General features: G+C 38.9%; 2 protein-coding genes across 2 annotated transcripts in view; one reads left to right on the plus strand and one right to left on the minus strand.

Annotated features, from left to right (window-relative positions):
- NT5C3A (5'-nucleotidase, cytosolic IIIA) overlaps positions 1-9,290 on the plus strand; it is a gene marked incomplete at its 5' end in the record, with an annotated part of 35,653 nt that extends 26,363 nt beyond the window's left edge. The window contains 8 exon segments of the mRNA XM_084619546.1: positions 1,532-1,630; positions 2,143-2,212; positions 3,000-3,046; positions 3,559-3,644; positions 4,109-4,198; positions 6,847-7,009; positions 7,459-7,659; positions 8,634-9,290. Coding sequence (XP_084475672.1) covers positions 1,532-1,630; positions 2,143-2,212; positions 3,000-3,046; positions 3,559-3,644; positions 4,109-4,198; positions 6,847-7,009; positions 7,459-7,659; positions 8,634-8,735 — 858 coding nt within the window. The 3' untranslated portion in view covers positions 8,736-9,290.
- Positions 9,291-14,278: 4,988 nt separating this feature from the next.
- FKBP9 (FKBP prolyl isomerase 9) overlaps positions 14,279-16,744 on the minus strand; it is a 32,176-nt gene continuing 29,710 nt past the window's right edge. The window contains exon 10 of the mRNA XM_084619545.1: positions 14,279-15,906. Coding sequence (XP_084475671.1) covers positions 15,724-15,906 — 183 coding nt within the window. The 3' untranslated portion in view covers positions 14,279-15,723. The remainder of the gene's footprint in view (positions 15,907-16,744) is intronic.

Consider the following 16,744-nt stretch of genomic DNA (forward strand, 5'->3'; position numbering starts at 1 on the left):
GGGTTTTATTTCCACAGCGACTTATATATTTAACACACTGTGAGGGCTCATTGATGAGGGTAGAGTATGAGAGAAATTATTGTCAAGAACAGGAAAGAAGATCAGTGTTGCATGATTAGATTGATGCTCATCAGTCATCAAATAAGAATTTCTCTGGAAGCCCCATCAGTTACTTGAGAATCTAAGCTCTTTTTTACAAATATTTTTCTAGGTTTTATGTGGCAAAGATAATGAGCTAAGCATGAACTGATGCAGGCTGAGTTTGAACAGTGAATGAAAACATTAACTCATGGCCAGTTACATCCCTTAGTCCCCATGGTGGTTACAGAAAGCCTCAGATGCAGGTGATAGGTGGTGCAGGTGATATCGCTGTGCATGTGATAGGTGGTGCATAGGGACTTTGCAAGAAAAAGAGGATTTGGGCATGGTAGGAATGATGCTGGGCAGTGAACAGAGAATTCACAGGGTAAAAGCACCAGCGTAAGCAGTGCTTCAGCTTCTGCTACTAACTTTAGAGTCATAACAACACATATATGGAGCACTTCTGCTCACCAGGTTGGAATGACCACCATACCTTGATCGGTACTTTTGCCGCTAACGTAAATTATCACTGGCAGGGGAGACAACCTGCAAATATGCTCAAGGGGTTATCAGTTGAAACTAGATTTGGATTTGAATATAAATGTTCCCCAATAGTGCATGCAACCCATGCAGTTGGAACACTGTACTAACTCATGAAAACTTGTAAATGAACTAACTTTTACTGTACTTTACCTCTGCCCAAAGTCAAGTTCTTTTGAGCTGTCTCTTCCTCTCCCCCAAAACTGAATAAGTTGAAAACTCTGCCAGTAAGACTGCTCAGTCCTTCCAATTTTTCAAAAGTTAATGTGCAAAACTTCTGTGCCATCTCCTAACAGTACCATCTTAAGTTTTGTTTCCTTGAATTTACATTCATTCCAGCAGTACTGAAATGTGACCTGTTGTATCATAGAATGCCCTGTATGGGTTACTGTAAGCACACCTTTGGAGAACAAGTAATGTTTTGTACACAGTCCTCACAATTATGAGGTGGATTCTGAGGTCAGTCTTCATAAGTGAACTGAACATCTTAGGAACAACTAAAAGCCATGATAAAACCATCAGTCTTAAGGGCATACAACAGCACATGACACACTCTTAAACCCACAGCTCTTTCTACTTCTTGGTGCCTTACTGCAGGTGGTGCTGCAGTAGCCTATCTTGTTTATCTTCTTCCTTAGAACCCTTTACTTTTCAGTTGATACATGGGGAATGGTGGAAAGGGGGGAGTGGCTAATTGAGGACAAATCATTTGGGAAGCAGCATTGACAAGGATGAACAGAGATTGTATACACTTTGGGAACCACTAGCAGTCCTAGGGCATTTTTTTTTTTTTTACTTCTCCATTATCCTACTCAATGTTACACAGAACTTTCTATATGCAGTACCTGCCCTTTAATGTTTAACAATTAAACATCTGTATTTATTTACTTCTCTGTTCTATTTCTTATAGATGCCAGAATTTCAGAAGAAGACTGTCCATATCAAGGACCCAGGAAGAGTAGAAGAAATTATCTGTGGACTCATCAAAGGTGGAGCTGCCAAACTTCAGGTGAAAAATGGGATAAAGATGTGTGCAAGATATGAACAAACAATCATGCTGTTTGTTCTAGGCCAGAAAGTGAAATGTGTGTATGACAGGAGCCAAGTTTCAATAAGTCTTCAAAGTTGGGAGATCTGTTGAACTATCTCAGAACACCTCCTAAATTCAAGTGTATAACTTAACCATTTTCCATTAATGTCATTAAATAGTGAGTGACATAAGGTAGCCAAGTCAGGAGATGTCCAAACTGTGGATAATAAAAGGATAACTTCAGGACAGGATGCAAAAAGCATGTTATTTCAATGCATTACTCTAATTATAATATGATATTATATAATTGTGATTATTTATCATAACTGTTGTTCTAATTCTCTATCGTCACAGTAAAGTATTTCAGTAGAGTCTTTATAAGGAGACTTGTGATAAGTCTATTGTCCTCACAGCTATCGGTAGTGATCATTCAGATTCTAGGCATTTACCTTTACTGTGCATCTGTTTTATAACTTTTTTTCTTTTAATAGATTATTACAGATTTTGATATGACGTTAAGTAGATTTTCTTACAATGGAAAAAGATGTCCAACATGTCACAGTGAGTACTTTTTATATTAAATGATTTTTTTTTAACTACTGCATGTAGTTTTCTTTCTTGTTTTTCCCTGCTATATGGAGATTTCACCTGCACTTGATTTATTTGAGTTGTACGGTCTAATAAATGAGCTTTTAGAATGTCTTAATTGCTCTCCACCTTAAAAATAGTTCTCAATCAGTGTTTCAGTATATCATGAGATCAAATCTAAATAACTCAGACTTGAAGTTAGAGTGCACAATGCCAGTAGCGTTATCATTGCATCAATAATTTAGACTTGCTGAAGAAGATTTTTATTGGTCACAGGGTTGTGTATGTCGTGGTATGCATTTTTAGAGTTGTCTAGGGTTATAACAATGACATTAGCAAGAGTCATATGGTTAAAACCCCCTGCAGCTCTTGGAAATTTATGCTTTACCCTTCTCTTAAAGCAGAGGAAACGAGGTAATATGTCTTAATGAAATCAAGCTGCTAAAGTTGTCAGGCTACAATAATATGTTGAGAAACTTTTCAATTTAAAAATTTAGAATAAGGGACATCAGTATTTTATTTTGGGTTTGTTTTTTTTTCTTCTTTCCAATTAAATGTTCTTTTTCAATCCAAACTCTTGAAAGACAAGTATGCATTCTAGTGGGCTCTGGTGTGAACAGTTGTGAGCAAACTTGTGGTACAGTAGTACATACTCAAACATTGCTCTTCAGCATTATACAAGGCATAAAAAATAAAAAGTTGAGAGAAATTCAGTCCTTTTGATGGAACGTCTTGTGACTTTTTTTAATAATCTTTTCAGATGTCATTGATAACTGTAAGCTCATCACAGAAGAATGTCGGAAAAAGGTAACCAGAAAATCAGTTAGCCATTGATCACTGGTACAGACTGATTCATTTCACATTATATTTTAGTTCTAGTGTGATCTAATTTATGCTGCACTGTAAGAAACCAGAAGTGAAACTCTGGCCCCGCTGAATTCAGTGGGAGTTTGTTCATTGACTTCAGTGAAGTCAGGAGTTTACCAACCAAGCCCTCAAATTGTTAACCTCGCATAATGTAAGTAAATGTATATTCCTATCAAAACTAGAAATAATCTAGTTTCACAAAATGTGCAGTTTACTTATGTTTCATCTTTATGTATACAAACTAACTTCTTGCACTCATCTGTACATCGGCATACAAAATACAATATAAAGCATTTCAGATTCCATACCAACAATTAGTAAAGTAAATCAGTAAAAATCACAGATAAAGTGAGTTGATTATTTAGATCAAAGCATGGAGGTTGGACATGGAATAATCACCTAAGTGCTTTTTTATAATTGAAAGATCTTAAAAGTTCTGGTTTTCTTTTCAGTTATTGCAGCTGAAAGAAACCTATTATGCTATTGAAATTGACCCTGATCTTACCATTGAAGAAAAATATCCTTACATGGTTGAATGGTAAGAGTTTATTTTTTACAGTTTTCACAATGAAGTAAGATTTAACTTTTTTGTTTAAAGTCTTTCTAAAATATACGGGCTAAAGTTGACCTATTGCTAATTCAGTTAATTTAATTCACCTTTCTTTGGGGAATGTTGCACAAAAGAGATTTTGGTGTTGCTGACGCTGCTCAGCTGGGGCATCCTGAACAATGTATAATGTATTCCTGCTCAAAAATCAATGATATATTTGTGAACAAATTCACTAAATATAATTCCCCATGTTTTGGCTGGATACATATTTAATCATAACTTGGTCATAGGGTATTTTTAGAGTGTCTCACATTAGTAGATCATTTTAAAAATCTTACCAAGAATTAAATGTAGTATGCTACTACAGACAAATGAAATTCAGACTTAAATGCGAGCCTTACAATCCTTAAGTCAATGGAAGTTTGACTCTTTTTTTTTTTTATTATTCCTAGGTACAATAAATCACATACTTTACTTGTTGAACAAGGTTTACAAAAGGATAAATTTGCAGAAATCGTGCGGGAATCTGATGTTATGCTGAAGTAAGATTCTTTGCATGTCAGATCTATTTAAAGTGTTTCCGTGGACTCTACACTATTGCTATTATGCTTACTGCTCATATCAGGAAACCATTTTTGTTGAAAACTGTAGATATGTAATATTTTCAGAAGAAATTGGATGTGAATATTACATAACTCGTGTCTATTTTGCATCTGAAAAATACATTAACATGATATCAAAGATGTATTAGAATGAACACTTGAGATATTTGCAACTACAGATAGTCTACTGTGTCAGACAACTTTTGATATGGTGTCTTACATGGTTGTTATTCCTATAAACTCTCTGCCTCACAAATATACATACAGGAGAGGTTTTCAACAGTACCACAGGGATTTAGGCACTTGACTTTAAGCCCTTGAAAATACTAACAAAGTAGCAACAAGACAATTTAGGAATGTCTATATATTTTTGAAATAGTGGAATATTATTCTGTCCCTAAGAAGAGAGACAAGTTTAATAACCGGCATTCTTGCCCCAGTGTCCTTACTCTTACTGAGGCGCCAGTGTTTTCTCCTATATTCAGTGCTTTTCTATCAGCATTTCCAAAGAGATCTTCCAGAGAACTGGCTGTAAGTTTGGAATGTGTGGTGGTGTTTTTTTAAAAATCAGCCTTAGGATGCAAGAATTTAATTTGTCTGGATTTATTTATTCTTGCCTATGGTACTGGACAGTTTGTTTCAGTTTTTTACTGTTGCATCAGATAAGAAAAACCTTTTTTAACCACAAAGAAGCATTATATTAAGACTCTGCTTTTTAAAGGGAAATGCACGTGCAGCATCTGTGCACATATATAAATGAGTTTCAGCTGCATGAATCTGCATCATTACAAAACACTTTCAGAATGCAGGCATTACCTATAACATACTATACTTGGCTGTACAAGCAGGAGCATATAGAATAGAAGCAGGAAAGTGATATACGGCATTAGTTGAACCATTAGTGGAATATTGTGTCCAGTTCTGGTGTCACTTTTTAAAAGATGTTGACAAATTGACAAAGGTTCAGAAAATAGCTACAAGAATGATTCAAAGTCTGGAAAACTTGTATTAACAGGGAAAGCCTAAAGAGGCTCAACCTATTTAGTTTAACAAAGAGAAGGTGTTAAGAGGTGACTTAATCGTGTGTACCTAGAGAGAAGATTTCTGATACTTAGAGAACCCTTTAATATAGCAGACAAAAGCATAACAGGATCCAATGGTGGGAAGAGTCTGCACTGTATTCCATGTGAGGGCAGTTAACAGGGCTGTCAATTAATCGCAGTTTACGCATGCAATTAATTTAAAATAAATTAATGCATTTATTTGTAATGAGCGTTGATCCCATCCCAGGGCGCCATATTCAGGGGGATGCCTCTCCTCCTGCTGCCCTGCTCCACTGCTGCTCCTCCCCCACCTCCCCATGGAGCTGCCCGTGGTCAAACTGCACCAGACCAGGAGCCTGCCTCCTGTCTGCTGTGCAGAGTGGGGTAGGAGAAAGGGGGCTGATGTTGGCGTGTCTCCCTACCCCCACTCATGTACCTGGTCACCACTGAGCAGGGAACAAAGGGAGCCTGTCTGCTGCTGGCTCATGAGCAGGGCTAGCCTTATGAGTGGGCGGGCTGGACCACCACCCAGGACACCGCACTCAGGGGGGAGGGCACGTCCTCCACCCGCTGCTCTGCTGTCTGCAGCTGCTGCTGCTCCTACACTCCCCTGCCCCTGCCTTGGAGCCACCCCTGGCCAAGCTGCTTGGGACCAGGAGCCTCCTGTGCACATGGGGTGGAGGGTGATACTGGGGTGTCCCCATTTCCTAGCCCATGTACCTGGTCTCTGCTGAGTTGGGGTTGGGGGACAGGGAGCTTGTCTGCTGCTGTTGCCGCTGGGTTAGGAGTAGGAGCTGCCAGCAGCTGCTGCTGTCTGAGCAAGCATTCAGGCTGGTGAGTGCAGTGCTTAAAGAGACAGTGTGTTGAACACACTCAATCCAACACACAAACACAGTGTCTCACTCCCCGAACACACACACACACACTTCCCCTCCAACATCCAAAAATATTTAATTAAATGGTATTCTGTTATTGTTTAACAGAACAATTAAAACTGCAAGTAATTGGGACTTTATTTTAATCTTGATTTAATTTTTTTAATAATTAGACAGCCCTAATAATTAATAATTGGAACAATTTACCTAAAGATGTGGTAGATTCTCCAGCATCTGAAGCCTTTAAAACAAGATTGAATGTCTGTCTAAAAGATATATTCTCGCTAAATCAGAAGTTATGGCTCAGTGCAAGAATTACGTGGTGAAAGTCTATGATGTGTCGCTTCCCACAGCTCCCATTGGCCAGGAATGGCAAACCACGGCCACTGGGAGCTGCGAGCAGCCGTACCTGCAGACGCTAAGGTAAACAAAATGTCTTGTGGCCTGCCAGGGGCTTGCCCTGAACAAGCCACGAACCACGTTTGGGAACCCCTGGACTACATGATCATAATGGTCCCTTCTGGCCTTAAAAAACTATGAAAACATAAATACAGTGAAATGCCTAAGGAAATTTCCCCATGAAGATGGGAAAGTCTTTTGAAAATTTACTTTTCATGTTTTGGGCAATTTTTTTCTGTGTTTTAGCTTGTATTTACATCCTGTTCTGCAGGGAAGGATATGAGAACTTCTTTGATAAGCTCAGTGAACATAATATTCCTGTGTTCATATTTTCTGCTGGGATTGGAGACATCCTAGAGGAAGTCATCCATCAGGCTGGCGTCTACCATTCTAATGTCAAAGTAGTTTCCAATTTCATGGATTTTGATGAGAATGTAAGTATGAAATACTACATTTCTGGAGTTGAAACGGGTAGGTAGAGGGATAAAGTGTGTATTACCCATATAATACAGCATAACACTCTAATTGAGTATGTTAATGCAGCAGATGCAGTTAATTGCCCTGCCATTTGGAAAAGGAGCACTGTATAGTCAGTCCTTGTCCTCGGTACAAAGCAAATAGAAGATAACCACCGACGTTGTTGATAGCTTACTTGGGACTGTTCTTGGGGCAGCATAATGGTGTGCTACCTTTTTTGCTCATGGCAGATCACCGATTTACAGTCTAACCCCTTAGCAATGCTTCTGCTCTCTGATAGTAATGAGTCTTGCATAAAACCTAAGAGGATTAAAAGAATAAATATTTGCCCAAAATAAAACATGTCACTCTGAAATTTAATCTGTTCTCATAACATTAGAAATAACTTTTAGCATTTGTTTAATAGGGTGTGTTAAAGGGATTTAAAGGAGAATTGATTCATGTTTATAACAAACATGATGGTGCCTTGAAGAACACAGAGTACTTCAAACAGTTAAAAGACAACAGCAACATCATATTGCTTGGAGATTCACAGGGAGACTTAACTATGGCAGATGGAGTTGCAAATGTTGAACACATTCTTAAGATTGGCTATCTAAATGATAAAGTAAGTAGTTTACATATTGGTAAGTTTGGGGTAGGATATTTCCTTCTAATCACACATACTGTGGAGCAGCAAAATAAAGACATTCTATAAAGCATTATGTACCTACTAAAGGGGTAACTTTAATATCTTCTACAGTTCAAATGTATTCCAAAGAGTTGACACTCAAGGGGTTTCCTCACCTCACACCAATGACTTGTTAAAGCAGAAGCTTAACTTTCCCCCATCCTTTAGTATTCTCTTTACTGGAACTTCTCCTGAAGCAGCTGTCTTGCTGGGATATGAAATTCAGGGGCTGGGGAAAGGCTATAAAGTAATCAATCACCTTCATAGGCAGTTCTTTCTCTCCTTAAATTTTGTCCCTTTTTCCTTCAGTCCCACATCTGTGTCTGAGCAAACTTGCTATATTAAAAGCAAGAAACTTTCTCCTACTTTGGATGAGACCCAAGACTTCGATTGCAAAACTAAAAGGCACTTCCAAAGTGAAAATGCATTCCAAATTGAAATATATACCATATTCAAGGGGTGTAAAATACTGCCTGTATTTTCTTCTCATCCACTAATGACACAATAGAAGTCCATTCCCAAATTCTACAGCCTCTTTCTGTCATGGAGCTGCGACAGGTTTCAACCTGGTTTATTACTCATTGACAACATCATTATGCATGATGTCTTGAGTACAGCCTGCCATAAATGTATATTGGGGGGGAAAAAAAGCCATATGTACTTGAGCGCCTATTATACATACTCTTAAATAAGTGGTTTGAACTTTAAACTTGCTTTTAGTCTCACTTCCACAAACTGTGGAACTCAAACCCTCAGTAGCTAGCAGTGGATATGCTTATTTCACCTTGATAATGAGGGGGGTGGGTGGGTGGGAGGAGACTTGATACTAGTTTTATAATGGTGGCGGACTTTTCTACATTAAAACATGTTAACTGGGTGTTCTTCCCCCCTTCATTCATGCTGCTAACAAGGTAGAAGAACTTCTGGAAAAATACATGGACTCTTATGATATTGTTTTGGTGAAAGATGAATCTTTAGATGTGGCCAATTCCATCCTACAGAAAATCCTGTAAATTGCATCCTCAAGTCACTCTACTTTTCCTAATTGGACAACTGGACAGAAGAGCACACTTGTGCTATCTTAGAGATGTGTTTATTATCCATATTTTCTGAACTCTTGTAATTCTTAATTTAAAAATTTTGATCATTTTTGGTATCTAAAAGTAATATACAGCATCCATTGTCAACTGGAAGCTTTACTGTTCTTATGCCACCCCTCACTGTCTCTCACCTCTGCTCTGTTTTAACAGATGTAATTAACTTTACGGCTTAGAGGACATTGCAATTTGTTCTTTTAATCATGCATATGAGAGGGGTGTTTTAGAAATTGGAGATATTTTGTAACATTTAAGATGTAAACATTCTGTGATTAGCTAATGTGCAGGGGTCTGTGTTGTATTTTGTACAGTCCTGAGTTGTCTCTCACACAGACAGCTATATTCAAGAATCATAGTTGCACTTGAGGGCAGTGGTGTTATTTTAATGTGTCACAGTAAGTTTTCATAATATATTGGGTTTTTCCTGTGGTGAAAATGCTACAACATAAAGATGTCATGGTTCAGACAAAATGTTACTGTATATGGACTCTAGTATCACTTTACACACTATTTTAAATCAAATCACTGATTTCAAAAACTTGCTAAAGTTTACTTTTAACTAAATAGCACTGCCTTATCAGTAACAGTTGAAAGTTAAGTGTTAGTCACCTGTAAAGTTTATATTTGACTGGCTTTGGGTGTTTTGCACAACAGCTTTAGAGAATAGCTACCCAAAAAAATCTCCCATGGCAGGCTGTAAAATACAGTTAAGGGAAGCAGTTTGCTCTTTTGGTTACCTTTTAACATTTATTTACGTTCAGCTGTGCAGTGGGAGAATTACACAGGTAGCTTGCTTTTCTGGTGTAATCAGTACTATGCTTGAGTCAAAGGAAACTTCTCAGTACTGTAAGGATAATTTTACAAACTAGCACAGCAGCCCCCTGTCAGGGCTTCATTCTTTATGCTGCTTTATATGTAGTAAATCACATCCCATATTATAACAATGATTCTAAATACCTCTAAAGTGACAAGTAGTGTACATACATAACTTGTTTTATCCTATTAATTATCTTTTGTGAACTTAAGTTTTGGTTTAATTAACGGTGCCATTACAGTTCATTATGTAAATCCTCCTTTCACAGGATTAACCATGGTGTTCACTCCTTGTCAAACTGACTGCAACATGAGCCCAGTACGTTATAGATGATTGCTACATCTGTTCAACTCCTGTTAACAATAAGTGAGTTGGCCGTCTGTGTGTTTTCCCACCCACAAAGTAAAGGTAGTTCTTGAAGTGACTGGCCATATGGATTACACTTTTCACGTGCATGTCCCCTGTGCACATAGGATTGGATTGTTTTGGCCAGCAGTGTCAGTGAGGCCACTCCGAGGTGTCCTTGTATCTGTCTCCTCTCAGGCCGCAAAGCAGGCCCAACCATCCCTCTGTTCTCTTACCACTGCAGCAGCTCTATGCACTGTTAGGATTAGTAATGTTAATTAGTTCAGGAGTGAGTTGTAGTCTTTAAATTCTCTTGTGTCAAATGACAATCAGATATTTTGCTTGGAGGCTAGACAAGTATAAGGGATCCAGCACTATGATAGAAGCAAAACCCCCAGGGTTGTTAACCTGCTCCTTGTGTAACACTTCAGTGCCTGCTTACAGCTGGGCACTCATTCAATATGCTCTCTAATCAAACAAAAAGCTAGAGAGGCTTGCCTAAAACTTTCTCTTGGAGTGCTCTGTACAAGCCTTCAGATAGCCAAAGGAAGGATGTAGCTAGACCTCAGTTACCACATCCCTTCCTTTATAGTTTGCCCCAGTGACTCAAAACTCTACCCTAAGCACCCATGCTCTGTTAACCAAGAGACCCTACTTGTTCACTTCCATTCTGGCACTGGTGACTCCTGAGAGGTGTAGGAAGGAACACAGCTTCAGAATCAGGTTGAGATGTTGGTTACCCTCTGCCATGCCTATGAAATCCAAATACAAGAGTCACCCTGGCTCTGACTCAACAGGCAAAAGGTAGCCAATGGCCAGACTTAGGTCCTTTTGGTGCATTAGTACTACCTGTTAAACATATGCCTCTGGTACCCACTAAACTTGTGGACCACCCTTTCTTTTGCACTGATCTCCTTCATACCTTGCTCATTGACACCATCCCTATTGGCACAGCGCATATCCAGTATGGAGTGATTTCTATGGGCCCAATAGTGCAGCCACCCTTGCTAGGTAAGCAGTCAGTTACAGAGACCTTAGTACTGACTCATTTCTCTCTAGAGTGGACATTAGAGCATCCCAGCACGCCTGAAAGAGTAGCCCCACCATTGGAGGAAGTGTACTCCTTTTCATCCTCCTTGTTGATGTGCAGTAGGGACTCATCTTCCCTCCACAGGGATCACACAGAGAAACATGAACTGCTCTCTCAAAAGGACAGGGCAAGGATTTCCAAGAACAGGCTGCTTGTTGTCCTCCATTATGTCCCACCAGTCTATGTCCCAGCCACGTGCTTATCAACCTTTAACCCTGCCGATTAAGATATGCAATACCATATCTGCAAGCCAGTAGCTTCTGCCCCCTACCAGGGCTAACTCCCCTCCCAAGTGGCAATATAGATCTTTGCAGGCAGGTCAACTAAAACAGCCTCAGATACTAGAGACAAAGATCAGACAAGGGAGAACAATTCATCTCATCTGCAATTTCCTCATCTGCCCCTGATGAGGCAGTGAACCCCTCACCATCTTCTCCAGTTGACTTATTTAAGTGGTTCCAAGATGTTAAAATGCATGGCAGAAGCTTGACCTACATTTGGGGGAGGTACAAGAGACCACAAATTGTTGGATGTTCTGCACCCTTCCAAGGGCAGTAGGCTCACCAAGGCAATACAACAATTACTGTAAGATAAGCAACCATTCTTTCCTTGAGTACATGCTAAATGGGGGGTTCAAAAACATTTCCATAAGAAGGGCTGCATGTTAATAAACTGAAACTTTCCTTCTACGATCACTTACTCTTGGGGGAATTCTGCCCACAATATTTTCAAATTCTGCAAAATACTGCATATTTTGTCAAAATAACACAATATAATCATGCCAGCTTCAATAATTTTGGTAATTTATTTCAAAATATCTGTCAGCAAGTATGTCTGTAACAATATGGACAACAAAAAAAGATTCAGAAAATGGTTTTTGACAAATAGTTTCCTTACTAGGCATATTAATACAGAACTTTCAGTAATAATTCATTTAAACTACAATAGACACATGCTTCCCCCTCGGAAGCATTGAAAAGGCTTGAGGGAATCAGGGATAACAGAGGAGCTCAGGGAGAGGGAAGTAATTGCTGGGAAGAAGCCTGGGCGCTAACCTGAAGAGTTGTCGGATATGGATGGAAGAAAAATGGAACGGGTTTTTGTTTTTGGAGGGGTGGGGGAAGATTGTTGGGGAGTCTCTCCCATGGAGACTCTGGCTGACCCCTAGCCTCTTTCAGGTACCTCTGCCTCTGTCCCTATGTGTCCCTGCACCCCCACTCAGTCATCCCTGTCTCTGTTTGGCCCCCATCCCAGTGTAACCCCCTGGCCCCAACAGCCCTATGCTGTCCAACTCCCTCTATACCACCTGGCCCCATGCACAGGGCACTGTGAGGAACACAGCCTCTTCTCCCTCTCCTCTCTCTGCAGCTAGCTGCTCCTGACCAGGAGTGGCTGCCCTCTGTTCTGCCACCACAGCAGTCCCTGGTGGGCAAAAGGTGTAACTGCATCACCTCTCCCGCAGAAAGTATTTTCTGCTGAGACAAAATATTCTGCAGGGGACATGAATTCTGCATGTATGCAATGGCATAACTTCCCCCCAGGAATAATTTCTTAACATTGCTGTGGCACCCACAAATCTTGCCTACATGGAAGATTAAGACTCATACTTATGTATTTTTTGCTTTTTTGGAAGGAAAAAAAAATTACTAGCTGCTTCCATCTTCCTTTTCCAATTTATTCTGATGGCTAGAAACAAGAACCAGCATTGTATGACCAGCTAACTGTCCACATACTACTCATCTCCAGAGCCCCATCAGGTGCTGAAACACTTAATTTTTTTAAAATTGTGCCTATAATTTAAACAGCAATTTTTTAAAAATTAGTTTAGTTCTTATAACTTAAGATAGCTGCATGATTTATTCATTCAAGTTTCAGGGGAAGAGTTTAGTCATACTCCAAATTCCTAAACTAAATTTTCATGCACAACCAATATTTCCCCTTTTCTCCCCCTCCCCAATTGGCAGTACATTTAAAATGCAGGTGCTGATTCAGCCTGAATTAGAAAGTAGCATGAAGACCTAATTGCAGACAACAAATAAGAGTGGTTATACTGAAAGTAAATTTACTTAAGTTTTACCTCTACTCACCCTTTCAGTTCTCTTTTGTAAAAATCCAGGCTCAGATACCTGAGACCATCTATCACAAGTTTCCTCCCAAACAAGTGTGGCAGGCTACTCAAATGTTTGCATGCTACTGAAGATACACAGTAGGGTTAAATAAGTCAGAAAGGAAGAGTGAGTTAAACTCAGTGAGACATTGCCATGGGTCTGGCTATGAATGCCACACAAGATTGTTGCCTATTAGGTGAGGAGCTTAAGACTTCCATTTACTATGGTTAAAGTGACAACTTGTCTTTTTGATGGAACTGTTACAAAAATTTGGATATCTGTACACACTTATCTGATACTGCTCCCTACTTGGCATCTAGATCCGTAGGGCAGTTTTAGCATTCTGATTTAACTGGAATTTTCAAGACCAACTGCAGGGGAAATGTGTGGAATGATTCTTAAAGGTTACTCACCAACAACTTCTTAAGCTGTGCTCACTGTACATTCTGACTACCCACCTGCCTTCCCTTCTTCCTGAGGGTTCTAGCACTGTGCAACTGGTTGAGTTATTTGGGTGTGCAAAATTGTCTCCACATTTTCAGTGCCACAAAAAGAGGAGCCCAATGTGCCCTGATTCCTTGAAGGTTGCTGTATAGCTCCTGTGTACCAAAGGCACCTTTTGTGAAATATGCAAAAGCAGTATATTTGAACTACAGTTACTAGTGAGCTATCTTTGTATTTTGAAACAAAATAGAGGAGGAAACTCTGTGCAACATCAGGAACTAAAGCCTCCATAAGAACACTGCTTTGGTGAGATGTTAATGGTTCTGAAGGGCCATTTGTATGATAATGCATGAGATTCCAACTGCAATCCATTAATACCTAGGATCTTCTACCAGGCATTAAAGGGCTAAAATTGGTCCATATCTAAGTAGTCAGTCAGGATTTCCTTGTAGTTTTTAACTAGGGTCCTAGCACCACAAGGCAAAACCTCAGACATAAAGGTAGTCTGGCTTTCACTGGGCATGGGGACATTAATAAGGGTGGTGTTTATATATAAATGTAAAGTTAGAGGAACTGTGTTTATTTTTCAGTACAAGCAAACGTCAAAGCACATTCTGAACAGGCACTGTTAATGGTGAGATCAATTTAAGAAACTCCAGACTTTCCAAAGAACCTTTATTAATATGAAGTACAAAACAGAAATATGTTATAGCTAATCAGTTAGAATTATTTTACTTAACTACTGTCAGCCCAAAGGGGTGTTCTCTCATCAGGGTTTTAGTTCCAATAATGAAACTGTATATAGATTCAGGATAGCAATCTTGCATATGGTGTGTGTATAAGGTTCTTGTTCTGATCAAGATATATTAAACCCTCCACCCCGGGGGGGGAGGGGGAGAGTACAATCTGTGTTGATCAATATTTTATATAACAAAAAAAACAATTATCCAGCATGTATCAAACCCAACAAAAGTTCATGGCATTTTCTGTAATTAAAAAATAGCAGTTTTTCAAATGAGTGTGCCAGAAAGTGTAAAACCAGCACCATTCATGTACAGATCAAGGAAAGCAGGTGTCTCACTTCAAAGCATATAATGGAAACATACACCTCCCTTTGTACTCTTCTATGACTAGGGAGGTATTTCTCTGCTGTGTGTGTTGAGGAAAGTTCATGTCATTTTCCAGAAAATAGAATATTTAATCTAATTGTATTTATTTGGTCTGTTTGATTAAAACAACTTGCTACATTTACAGATCAACTGGGTGACTGTACTGGCTTTAACATACAGTAGACATGATATAAAATTTAGTATTCATACCTTGACAGTGCTTTAACAGTCCTCTGAGAGTGAAGTGTTTTAGTTAAATAAGATGTAGGAATGTAGCAAACTTCTGTCACATATCCAGTAAAACCCATCATTACACATGTGGGCACAACTTAAAATACTCATTTTATTCACAGCTTGCCAGAATTTTCCAATGGCATGTCTAATAATTTATTTGTTTGTAATCTGCAAATGATAGATCCTACTGGAGATTATTAAAAGGGGCTTGTTCAGTTATTGAAAAGAATACATGCTTTCTAAAGGGGTACTACCAGTAACTCTAATCTGTTAATGCAGCAATTTGTTATTTTGCAGGTATGCTAGTGGGACACATTTTTCTGTTTGTTTACATACCTGTAGAATAACTTTAAATACAAAAAGGCTTTTTAAAGAACTAAAAAAAAACCAATTGCATATTTTCTACTTTTCATCCAACCAAGTGAAGTACATCATTCAATAATAAAATTGTGATTCTAAGCATAAAAATTAACCGTATTGTTCACGTAACCATGTTTGTCAGTACACTCAATCTCTTTATAAATCCCACACTGAGGCCCTTAATGTTTTTTTTAAAATGTAACTACCCATTCTAGCTGAAAACCTTCTCGTGTAATAACCCACTCCACATATACCGCCATGCATTCATGAAGAGTTGAATACAAACACCTTCCCCAAATACGATCCCTTCAAACACACACACACACATGCACAGTACGTCAAACATCTTCCAGTACACACACAGTGACAGTAGGTCAGCTCACTGGTTTTTTGTTTTGTTTTACAGTTCATCATGTCCCTCTGTGGTCTCTTGGTCTTTCAGTTTGAATTCTTCAGCTGTAATCTTGCCATCTCCATTTCGGTCCTGATTTGTGAACATATTTTTAACAATCTTTGCAGAGTCAAAGCCAGGAGCTAGTTTTCCTTTGCCAGAATCAACCTGAGCTTGAATGTATTCTGAAAACTAGGGAGAAAAAAAAGGTTCACAATGGAATAATTAAAACAACAGACTAAATGGATATTTTAGAAAGACCAACAATTAGTCCCATACTGCTCAGTACTAACTACCAGGGTCCTAACCACTGGAGGGGCGGGAGAACATATATGTTATTACCCTAAGATTTTACAATCTAAATTGGACAGATCAGACATGAAGTAAAATGTTGCTACACTGAAGTCAATAGAAGTTTGGTCATTCACTTCAGTGAAGCCAGGATTTCACCCACAATACAGATTGAAGATGGGTTATCTGAGAAGGACCTTGCATAAGAAGAGTTTTGAGAAGGGAAATGAATGAAAAGAGAGGGGTTTGGTTTTGTGTACAAGTATAGGGAATTCCAAGTGTAAAAACTGACATGGAAGCAAGTGCAAAGGTAACATTTCAATAAATTTTCCTCACACAATTTATTAATCCATTTATCTTTAACTACTTCTCCTATGACTTTAAAAAAACAAAAAACATATACCTAGAGCCATAGAAGGGCTGAGCGGGGGACTTGGGGTCTGTGGAAAAATTTTAAATCAAAATGGGGATCCTCGGGTTGCTAAAGTTTGAAAACCGCTGTGTTAGTTTATAGTTGTTCTAACACAATTGTGAGCCTCAGTATAGGTAAAGACTGTCATATTTACCATATCAACTGATTATGGAGTTAAGGCTAAGATTGTGTCACAGATATTTTTAGTAAAAGTCACAGACAAGTCACGAGCAATAATGAAAAATTCATGGAAGCCCGTGACTGTCCCGGACTTTTACTAAAAATATCTGTGACAAAATGGGGAGCCTGGGCAGCTGCATAGAGCTG

Source organism: Lepidochelys olivacea (assembly GCF_965140295.1).
Source record: "Lepidochelys olivacea isolate rLepOli2 genome assembly, chromosome: 2".
NCBI classification, from domain to species: Eukaryota; Metazoa; Chordata; order Testudines; family Cheloniidae; genus Lepidochelys; species Lepidochelys olivacea.